This window comes from Tarenaya hassleriana, unplaced genomic scaffold, assembly GCF_000463585.1.
Source record: "Tarenaya hassleriana unplaced genomic scaffold, ASM46358v1 Cleome808, whole genome shotgun sequence".
Taxonomy (NCBI): domain Eukaryota; kingdom Viridiplantae; phylum Streptophyta; class Magnoliopsida; order Brassicales; family Cleomaceae; genus Tarenaya; species Tarenaya hassleriana.
The window spans coordinates 1-12,095 of NW_010970555.1; the positions used below are offsets into that span (position 1 = coordinate 1).

Consider the following 12,095-nt stretch of genomic DNA (forward strand, 5'->3'; position numbering starts at 1 on the left):
ATTTTTCATTACAGTATCGTGCGTCACCCGAGTCTAATTGCATTTTTACATTAATTCGTGCCGGTCCATGATATTCGAATCATATAAAAATGTAATGTATATATCCACATTGCTATATGATAAATAAAATGCGGCATTGAAATTATGCTCTTTTTTTTTTAATATCTAAATAATAAGGGATAATTCTCTAATCATTTGAATTCCGTCAGGTTACATTAATTTATATATGAATTTCTTGTCGAGCCAGGTGAACTGTCCCCCAGACAGAATGTAAATTAACAATATTCCAAAAATCGTGTTTCGTATTCGCTGGTGACATTTATTCGTTAAATGTCACACTTGATATTTAACTCTGAAATTAGCTTGACAACTGATAATTAAATGTCTTCATTTCGGGAGTAAGCTAAAGCTGGTCAGATAGACACGTGGATGAGCTTGGAATTGACACGTGTACGAATCTTGAGAACATTCACGTGGCCGTTGTTTTTGTCCTTTTGCATGCACTCATTCACCTTGAGAACCGTGTTCTATTATATATATACATATTCATGTTTATTATGCATACCGTAATTATTGTATTTTAAATTGTAACAAAATAAAACTATAAAAATCTAAACCACGAAAACCATCCAAAATGGCTAACTTCCTTTAAAATTGATTGCATTCCCATTTATTTCGATAGGTTTTGCTATTTAATTACTCCTTTTGAAATTTTACTTTGTGTTTTATGGTGTGGAACATATTTAGATCATTGGATCGCTTTCTAATATTCATTCGATATACACACTCAAACACATTTGTACACACGTTTATTCATATACACGTAGATGTTTTCCATCAACGTCTTTGCATGATACATTCTTCAATATGAAGATTTTTTTTCTTTTTCCTTTTAACGTAGAATATTTTTTTTATAATCAATAGATTCACTGTGTCTTCATACCATTTAATTCTTTAGGTTTGTAATTATCTTTTAGTCATACAATTAATTACCCGTTTGGTAGAATTGAATCAAATATTTAAAACTGACTTTATCACTTCTCACCTTTGGATTATCGTCTAATAGATATGTAGAATATTTCATTTCATGATAACGTCAAAAGTTATGATGATGCAGACCACCGAAATTTTCGAACGAACGTCCATTATGAATAAATCATCCGACCGGAGAGAGAGAGAGAGAGAGAGAGAGAGAGAGAGAGAGAGAGAGAGAGAGAGAGAGAGAGAGAGAGAGAGAGAGGGTGGACATCGAAGAATGGCAACGAGGGGAGAACGTGAACATCTTCTAAATTTGCCGTGCAGTTTGGGTCAGTCACATGCAATATATATTGTTATAAATAGTACGTGAGTTATTAGAGTGAGAGACCGGAAAACAAAGCTTTGAACTTTGGAAGACGAGACATTTTACTGTACTCGCACACATTTCACAACAACAAATTACTCTGTCAGCCCCCTTTAGACCTCTCAGCCCTGTCTTTACATCCACATAGTTATACACATTCATATATATATATATATATATACGCGTGTTTGTGTTTGTGTATATGCACCATGTTGCTTGTTAAACTTGATTGTAGAATATGGAAATGCTCTCTTCATGTTATAAGGTTAATTAAGTACTCTTTCCATGTTACTGTTTTAATAAGGTTGAGTACTCTTTTCATTTTATAATTCACATGAAATGCATGGTAGACATACGTATTTAATACACATGTATTTTATGTACGTGTATACTATTCTTTGTATATATCTACGTCCGCCTATCACTACCATACTTTTGAGGGATATATCATATCATGTCTTTACAGACATAAGAACACCGACAAGTATGCATATATAGCACAATGTAAATGCCCATGCTATAACTACCTTTTTTTTCACAAGTACCAAAATGAATTTGTACGTATAGACTTATTTAACTAATTAATAATTTAAATATTAGTTTTCGGTTCCGAAATTAGTCTGGGTTTCGACACAAAATACTCGATTATAAAAAAATTAATTAATAATCAATACTATACAAAGTCATTAGTTGATAAACCTTTGGTCGATGTTTGTATGTGATATATACATATATATATATATAGACCAATTGTACCAATGAACTCGAACAAGTCCATTTTCATATATTGCACACTGATATATATATATATATATATGTGTGTGTGTATACAAGACTTTGTAGGCGCATGAGGCTATATAGGCAGCTTGTTTGTTTATATGAAGATGGGGTTGTCTTGCCCATGTGCTCACCAGTTTATTTTATTTACTTTTTTTACAATTTTTATTACATGAGAATGGCACTGAAGATGTAGCAACAAGTTCACATGCTCGTACCATAAAATTACAAAATACCTACATCCTAGGCATATGCATCATTTCCATATATACATTTCAATTTCATATATACTCCATTTTCTCTTTATATTTTCACAAATTTCAAAGGAGTCCTTCAACTTGTTCTTTATATTAGTTTAAGTCCCCTCACTTTCATAAACAGTTAATTGACACTGCAATATCTAGAATTTACCCTAGAAGAGATCACCGATCAAGCATATGCACAATATTATATTGGTATAGTTGTTCCATAAGCAACATACCAGAAAACGTCTGCATATATTGATTATTGGATTTGGATTTAATTCCATATTTTTGCTGAAATTTGGTTAATTAATGATATGGCTGATTGTATGAAGATTCATTTGACAAAACTAAACAAGAGAAAATAATAAATGTCGATGTCAAACGTAGACAAATGTGGATTACGTCCAAATATTTCCGTGCCCTATGCATTATAAAAACCGAAGAACGCTATTCATAACACCTCAAATTAAGGGTCCAGTTGAGAGTTTGTAATTATATATGCTGATTAACCAATACAATATCCATACGCAATTTGTATATATACATTACTTTGACTTCTCGAACCCCTTAGGGTGATATACACCCGCATATGTAATTTAATGATATTGGAATAACGTGTTATCGATTAAGATTAGTTTAAATAAAATTAATAAAAAATCAACATTAATTTTTTAATGTGATCCAATGAAAAAATTAATTCTATTTTTTTTTATAATACCCTTTTTTTTCTAAATATGGTGGCTGCATTCACCTCCACCCTCATTATTTCATATGTTTATATAAAGATTATACATGCATCGGATTCATTTTCTAGCAAAAATTAATAAAAAGATTGTTTGCCGACTCTTTAATTTGATTTGTTTAATCTGATATCTCCGAGATGAAAGAGCCTTTATTCTTAAATATATTAATTTTATTTAACAAAAAAATATATATTAATATAGATAAACCAACCGATGGGGTAGTACAAATAAAAAAATCATAAAAAAATAGAGCCGAGGGAGGGAGGGGTGACTATGAAAGAGGCCAAAATCACGTTCATCTGTTTTCGTTGGGACATGACTTGTGGGTCAAAGCCTTGCTGGTGGCAAGAGAGGTAATTAATTACGTGTATAATATCATTAAGTTTTCTTTTTGGTCTGATTAATCATAATATATATATAATCATGTGCATGATTATATGATTAATCGTAACATTGCAAAGCCCGTAACAAAAAACATTAAATTTAATGGGAATTCTTTTTACGCTTTTCACATGTCTGAGCGCATATATATACATATATATACACATATACATATATAAACAACACCTCAACAAGAATCTGAAACACTCCATCATATAACATACAACAAAAGAGGAACAGAGCGATGGAGCTAACTGAAATGAGTGTGTTGGAAGAGCTACTTGCTCCGAGAAGAACAGAGAACAACCTCGTCAACAATGGCGGATTCATCACCTCCGACCAAATCTTCACAAACTCATGGAACTTAGATTACTATTGCTTCAACAACAATCCTCTCCTCGACCACGATGACACGACCATTTACTCCTCTTCCCTGATGGATCTCATCTCCCCGGCGCTTCCGGCGCCGTTGCTGAACCAGCCGCCGCCGCTAGTCACCGGCTTTGACTACCCTCTGCTCGACGCTTTACAAGAAATGATGGAGTTGTCGTCGTCATCTTCACCTCCATTGATCCTCTCGCAGACCCATCAAGAAGATAACAACGACAACATCATCAACAATAACAACAACATGGCGTACTCGTCGCCATTGATGGAGGAGAGCAGGAGCTTCAGCGTCGGGTACTGTGGGGGAAGAGAAACGAACAAGAAGAACAGCAAGAGCAAGAAGCTCGAGGGACAACCTTCGAAGAATCTAATGGCGGAGAGGCGGAGGAGGAAGAGGTTGAATGACAGACTCTCCATGCTCCGATCCATTGTCCCCAAGATCAGCAAGGTAACTTCAAAAGATTCTTCCCTTAGATCCGATTTCCGTTTAATTCTACTCCATTTGAGTGTTTCTTATATTTTTTTTATCCAAATAATCCGGTCAGCATCAACGAAATCAAAGATTCTTTCTAATGATAAAAAAAAACTTGATTTGGGTTGTGTTTTATTTCAGAAGATTGGTTATTATTGATAAAAAAAAAATAACTTTTTTTATTGATTGATGTTACGTGTTTGTTCTCTGGTGTGAACCACCTTCATTACAGTTTATATTTATCAATTTCTTTATTCAGAACATAATTGCATTTTGGGAATCCACGTTCTTTTAAGCGATAAAAGCAAGTACTGAAACTGTAAAATGAAGTTGGTATTATATAATTATAATAATGGGTATTATTATTATTATTATTGAATGAAAAAAAAAACAGATGGACAGGACATCAATCTTGGGAGACGCCATAGATTACATGAAGGAGCTTTTGGACAAAATAAACAAGCTGCAAGAAGAGGAACATGAACTTGGCAGCGGCAACAGCAGTTGCAGCAATTCACATGATGATTCTAAGCTCTTCGCCGATCTCAATGACCTCAACGCAAAGGAAGCTACGGTCAGAAACTCCCCAAAGGTAAATATCAAAAACATTTCTAAAATAAAAAAAAAAAACTCCATAATAAAAAAAAAAAAACCGGTTCAAGATTTTCATCCCTATACCGCTCTTGATCTTGGGATATCACAACTCGTCCTTGTACTTATAAGTTATTACGAAAACGCACATCTTTCTATAAAATCACTCACACCAACCCCCTAATTATGCTAGTGATAGGCGTTTTGGGAAACGGTTCGGGTTCGGGACGAGAATAGATCGGTTCGGTTCTTTCGGTTTTATAAAAATAGGTACCAATCGGTTTTTATATTATATTCGGTTTGGTTCGGTTTCAGTATCGGTTCGGTTCGGTTCTTGGTTTTATTTTAAAAAAAAGATAGATTTCCTTTAAAAATATTCGGTTTTTCGGAATTTTTAAAGTTCGGTTCGGTTCGGTTCCGAAAAAATTCGGTTCTCTAAAAATGGTACCGTTCGGGAATTAAAAACGGTTTCGGGTCGGGAAAAATACCGTTTTTCGGTTCGGTTCGGTCCGGTTCCGAAGAACCGAACCGAAACGCCCAGTCCTATTATGAACCATGTAAATTGATTAGTGATCGGAAGTTCGATCTTGTAATTTTTTTCATGTTTGGGCAGTTTGAAGTGGAAAGGAGGGAAAGTGATACTCGAATCGATATGTGTTGCTCGCCGAGGCCAGGGCTGCTTCTTTCAACTGTTAACACATTGGAAACCCTAGGCTTGGAGATCCAACGATGCGTTATAAGTTGCTTCAGCGATTTCTCCATGCACGCTTCTTGTTCCGAGGTACGTGTTTACACGAATAGCGATTATGGGTCTACGTGTATATGTGTATACGTATAGATTTTAATTTTATCTTATAGCATATATATTCGACACGCATGCATATAGGTCGCTGAGCAGAGAGATTTGATACGGTCGGAGGATATAAAACAAGCATTATTCGGGAACGCTGGGTACGGAGGAAGATGCTTGTAGGAGCACAAGTTCATAATGAAACCAATAAAAGGAAATGATTGGTTGGTTGAAATCATAATCTCTTTTTATTGTATCTTTTGCTTGTTATAATATTGATATCTATAAATAGTTATGATACAATTAGCAATCAATGAACAGTCTATGCGCTTAAAAACAATATAAATGTCGAAACCATTTCCATATGCAAAAAAAAAAAAAAAACCTTACCGAATGATAAGAGTCGTTAAACAAGAATTAGGGTTGTGAATGATAGTGACTCGTCGCCTCTAATCCATTGGGTCACATCGAGGGCAGTGTTTAATCATGACACTTTTAAATATTAATCATAAGAAGCGACAAATTATAATGTTTTAATAATTTTTTTTAAAAAAAAATCAGTGCGGCCCAAGTGAGGCCCAAATAGTAAAAAAATTATACGCGGACGAGATCTGTTCAAAGACCAACGATTCGAGAAGCGGCAGAAGATAACGGCGGGAACAACGTCGTTATTAACGGGTCCGTGACGGCGAAATGTCGGCGAAAGGTCGAGCGAATTTGCAGCAGGAACGGGCCCCTCTGACTCATTCAGAGGTGTATACTGGCCACCTCGTTCACAATAGTCAACTCGACGTGAGGAAATACACGGCACTATATACACACACACACACGTATATGCGCTGTACCAAATACTGTTTATTCGCACGTAAATTGATAAAAAAAAATCGAAGTTGTTATGGCGGTGACAACGATTTCCGACCAGTAGTTACGTACGAACGACGGCAAAATGTCACGTGATTCCATAGATGCCATGAAAATAAATATGTCTGGGCCCCATATTATAATATAAAATGGACCCAATAGGCCCAATGGGCTTATGGCGTATAAAGTCCAGTGTTTTGGGTCAACTTCAAAACGGGCTTTTTTTATACAAGCTTATTATAGGTCTGGTCTGGATACAAAGGAAAATACGTCGACACGTGGCCTTTTTAAAAAAGTAAATTGAGCTTACTAACCGATGTAAAAATACATGCTTAGACGTTAATATTCGCACCACAAGATTCAGAAGACTAATTGATAGATATGGGCAATAATCAGTGCTTATATATTACAACAGAGATTTTTTTTTTGTATAAAAAAACCCACTAGGGACAGTCCAAAAATGGAAAAGCTCCCACTTGGACAGTAAAAGAAACAGCCTATGGTTGTGGAAGTAGGAAGCCCAGAGATTTGAGTGGCAGCTCCTACGGTTATTATGATGTTTGGGAAGTGAATGAAGATCCAGAGGCAATGGAACATGAAGGATCAAGTTGCAACTCAAAAAGACCTAACCAACAAAATTCCCACTCACATCTCCAACTTGCAAACCAACACACACATGTAAAAAGCTGTTTATATATATATATATATATATATATATTGTGGCCTAGACTTATAACGTCGTCAAGATTATCATACAGATGGTATAACATGGATGATAGAGACTCAACTTGAATAGTCCAATAAGTGAAATATCGACATAAAGCGTCTGTTACGTTTCGAATTGACATTTAAATTGGTGAAAAAAGCATAATTTTAATTACATAGCTTGTTCTCGGTTTGGGATTAATATGGGCATCGGCCCAGTATACCCGATTATAAAAAAAAAAAACTATGGATCATACACACATATGGAAGTGTATGATATATATATATATATGGACCGCAAAATTGTGACTAGCCCTATAATGAGTACGCATCTAACAGGATAAAGTGAAAGATAACATACTTTGTCGGCATCAAATGTTAGATATTTTAAAATCTTAAATACATGCCGTTGAGAACGATGCACACAAAAGTTTTGTTTTTGCCTATTTCACTTGAAAAATTTTCTGAGTTTCCCTGTTAAAAATGTCTTTTACTTGAAAACTTTACGGACAAAAGTTTTGTTTGGGCAGAAGAATATTTTTTTTATAAGAAAAAACAGGTGGATTAATCAAAAGAGAAGTCGTTAATTAGCACTAAAGACTCCAAATCTTCCCATTGGATGAACAAAATTTTAAAATTGATATAATATAATCTATCATTATTCCCTTAATTAATTAAATTAAATTATCCTTGGTATTATTTATAGAGCATTCTTTGGCAGTTAATGGAGGCATGATTCCGTATATTAGGATCTCTTTGGCTGATCTGTTTGACTAAATTTCATAATTCAATTAATGACCCAAAAAAGCCAAATTAAAAAATGGCTAATCAAACATATATATATATATATATATTAAATAATAGCAAAGTTTGGTACTGTTTTTTAAAAGTTAACATATACCTAACATGTTACTCAGATTTCCACTATAATATAAAAATGCTAATCTTTTCATATATATTTTTTAAGATTATAGCTATATGATTTTTTGTTAGATCGGTCATATATTTATATAACTTTTGTGATTGAGAATGTCAATGCACCAATTAGCATGCAACAGAGAAGGTCTAGTTAATATTTAGCACTTCAAGATTTTTTTTTACCATTAGATAGTCAATGTAATTTTGTCATCTTTTCTTCTAAGGATATATATATATATTCAATCCATAAGTCATAAGCTCTTTGAATTATAATCCTTGATTGGATAGTTTTTTGAAGGCATTATTATCCAATATTTTGTTTTATTCATCTCTATAATCAATGTCTTGAACAATTTAAAAGTAATAATCAATCACTTCTAGTTGTTTTCGCTGTTTCTAATTAAGTATATATCTACCCGATATCTTAGAAATAACAGTAGAAAATCGACAATATTTTTTTTACCCCGCGTTATTATTTAACAGTAAATTCATGAAAAATATCATATTGGAGTATCAATCAATCAATGTTAGTGAAATATGTGGATTCTAGTTACTTCTTCCTCCTGTTTATTACATTTAATGATGTGTATAGTATATTAATATAAACAATGATGATGCATATTGAAGACAATAAATGAAAAGACAATTTTACCACAAAAAAAGAAAAGAAATGAAAAGACAAAAAAAGACAAGTATGATAAATGATGACGTAAGAGAAGTGGAGGGGATAAGAGCACCGAGAGGGCACTAAGTGCTTCCCAAATCCCCCATGTGCTCCCCTCTCTCTCTCTTTATCGCTTATCATCCGTACATTTTACATTATACTCCCCTTTTCAGATTTTTTTAAATAAAAAATATTCCTAATTGCTTACCTATTTTTAAATCGATTCGAGAAAGTACAACAAAACTCTGGTTTCGAATCCATTAGTAGGTGATCGAATGGCGAAAAATGTGTTGCTCTTTGTGTTTTAGTCGCTAGTTCGAAACCAGCTATTGAAGAGGGAGGGGGTATTTATCTGCTGAGAGGGTGTTGCTTCTGGGCCTCTGTCGCAAGTTTTTTAAAGGCTGCTTCTGGATCTAGGGTGGATGTAATCGAGACGAAAGTACGGAGAACTATCCTGGTTAACAAAAAAAAACCTCGAGCTTTTTTCTTTTTGTCACAAATTTCTCGAGCTTTCTCATCTCCCAAACACATTCTTTTTATTCTAAAAAAGCTTGCACAAGTAATCATTTACATCTAACCCTGATAAAATGGTCATCTAATATATATATATATATATATATATATATCGATTTCCGACCAGTAGTTACGTACGAACGACGGCAAAATGTCACGTGATTCCATAGATGCCATGAAAATAAATATGTCTGGGCCCCATATTATAATATAAAATGGACCCAATAGGCCCAATGGGCTTATGGCCTATAAAGTCCAGTGTTTTGGGTCAAACTTCAACACGGGCTTTTTCGATACAAGCTTATTATAGGTCTGGTCTGGATACAAGGAAAATACGTCGACACGTGGCCTTTTTTAAAAAGTAAATTGAGCTTACTAACCGATGTAAAAATACATGCTTAGACGTTAATATTCGCACCACAAGATTCAGAAGACTAATTGATAGATATGGGCAATAATCAGTGCTTATATATTACAACAGAGATTTTTTTTTTGTATAAAAAAACCCACTAGGGACAGTCCAAAAATGGAAAAGCTCCCCCTTGGACAGTAAAAGAAACAGCCTATGGTTGTGGAAGTAGGAAGCCCAGAGATTTGAGTGGCAGCTCCTACGGTTATTATGATGTTTGGGAAGTGAATGAAGATCCAGAGGCAATGGAACATGAAGGATCAAGTTGCAACTCAAAAAGACCTAACCAACAAAATTCCCACTCACATCTCCAACTTGCAAACCAACACACACATGTAAAAAGCTGTTTATATATACAAATTATATATATATATATATATATATTGTAGCCTAGACTTATAACGTCATCAAGATTATCATACAGATGGTATAACATGGATGATAGAAACTCAACTTTAATAATTCAATCAGTGAAATATCGATATAAAACATCTGTCACGTTTCGAATTCGACATTTAAATTGGTGAGAAAAACGTAATTTTAATTACATGGTTTATTTTTTATTTGGGATTAATATGGGCATTGGTCCAGTATACCCGATTATAAAAAAAAACTATGGATCATACACATATGGAAGTGTATGATATATATATATATATGGACCGCAAAATTGTGACTAACCCTATAATGAGTACGCATCTAACAGGATAAAGTGAAAGATAACATACTTTGTCGGCATCAAATGTTAGATATTTTAAAATCTTGAATACATGCCATTGAGAACGATGAACACAAAAGTTTTGTTTTTGCCTATTTTACTTGAAAATTTTTCTGAGTTTCCCTGTTAAAAATGTCTTTTACTTGAAAACTTTACGGACAAAAGTTTTGTTTGGGCAGAAGAATATTTTTTTTATAAGAAAAAACAGGTGGATTAATCAAAAGAGAAGTCGTTAATTAGCACTAAAGACTCCAAATCTTCCCATTGGATGAACAAAATTTTAAAATTGATATAATATAATCTATCATTATTCCCTTAATTAATTAAATTAAATTATCCTTGGTATTATTTATAGAGCATTCTTTGGCAGTTAATGGAGGCATGATTCCGTATATTAGGATCTCTTTGGCTGATCTGTTTGACTAAATTTCATAATTCAATTAATGACCCAAAAAAGCCAAATTAAAAAATGGCTAATCAAACCCGCATATATATATATATATATATATATATTAAATAATAGCAAAGTTTGGTACTATTTTTTAAAAGTTAACATATACCTAACATGTTACTCAGATTTCCACTATATTATAAAAATGCTAATCTTTTCATATATATATTTTAAGATTATAGCTATATGATTTTTTGTTAGATCGGTCATATATTTATATAACTTTTGTGATTGAGAATGTCAATGCACCAATTAGCATGCAACAGAGAAGGTCTAGTTAATATTTAGCACTTCAAGATTTTTTTTTACCATTAGATAGTCAATGTAATTTTGTCATCTTTTCTTCTAAGGATATATATATATATTCAATCCATAAGTCATAAGCTCTTTGAATTATAATCCTTGATTGGATAGTTTTTTGAAGGCATTATTATCCAATATTTTGTTTTCTTCATCTCTATAATCAATGTCTTGAACAATTTAAAAGTAATAATCAATCACTTCTAGTTGTTTTCGCTGTTTCTAATTAAGTATATATCTACCCGATATCTTAGAAATAACAGTAGAAAATCGACAATATTTTTTTTACCCCGCGTTATTATTTAACAGTAAATTCATGAAAAATATCATATTGGAGTATCAATCAATCAATGTTAGTGAAATATGTGGATTCTAGTTGCTTCTTCCTCCTGTTTATTACATTTAATGATGTGTATAGTATATTAATATAAACAATGATGATACATATTGAAGACAATAAATGAAAAGACAATTTTACCAAAAAAGAAAGAAATGAAAAGACAAAAAAAGACAAGTATGATAAATGATGACGTAAGAGAAGTGGAGGGGATAAGAGCACCGAGAGGGCACTAAGTGCTTCCCAAATCCCCCATGTGCTCCCCTCTCTCTCTCTTTATCGCTTATCATCCGTACATTTTACATTATACTCCCCTTTTCAGATTTTTTTAAATAAAAAATATTCCTAATTGCTTACCTATTTTTAAATCGATTCGAGAAAGTACAACAAAACTCTGGTTTCGAATCCATTAGTGGATGACCGAATGGCGAAAATGTGTTGCTCTTTGTGTTTTAGTCGCTAGTTCGAAACCAGCTATTGAAGAGGGAGGG

General features: G+C 33.3%; 1 protein-coding gene across 1 annotated transcript; it reads left to right on the forward strand.

The window, feature by feature from the left end:
* The first annotated feature begins 3,653 nt into the window (after positions 1-3,653).
* On the forward strand, positions 3,654-5,933 carry LOC104803160 (transcription factor bHLH93-like). Its single transcript, XM_010527042.2, has 4 exons — positions 3,654-4,323; positions 4,742-4,939; positions 5,552-5,719; positions 5,825-5,933. The coding sequence occupies exons 1-4, from the start codon at positions 3,733-3,735 to the stop codon at positions 5,909-5,911; spliced, it is 1,044 nt and encodes a 347-aa protein (XP_010525344.2). The 5' UTR covers positions 3,654-3,732; the 3' UTR covers positions 5,912-5,933.
* The last annotated feature ends 6,162 nt before the right edge of the window (positions 5,934-12,095 follow it).

Excerpts from the sequence above, each read along its gene's own strand:
- LOC104803160 (XM_010527042.2), top strand. The coding sequence starts at position 3,733 with ATGGAGCTAACTGAAATGAGTGTGTTGGAAGAGCTACTTGCTCCGAGA. Across the intron at positions 4,940-5,551 it reads CGGTCAGAAACTCCCCAAAG|TTTGAAGTGGAAAGGAGGGA; the intron begins GTAAATATCAAA and ends ATGTTTGGGCAG. Across the intron at positions 5,720-5,824 it reads TGCACGCTTCTTGTTCCGAG|GTCGCTGAGCAGAGAGATTT; the intron begins GTACGTGTTTAC and ends GCATGCATATAG.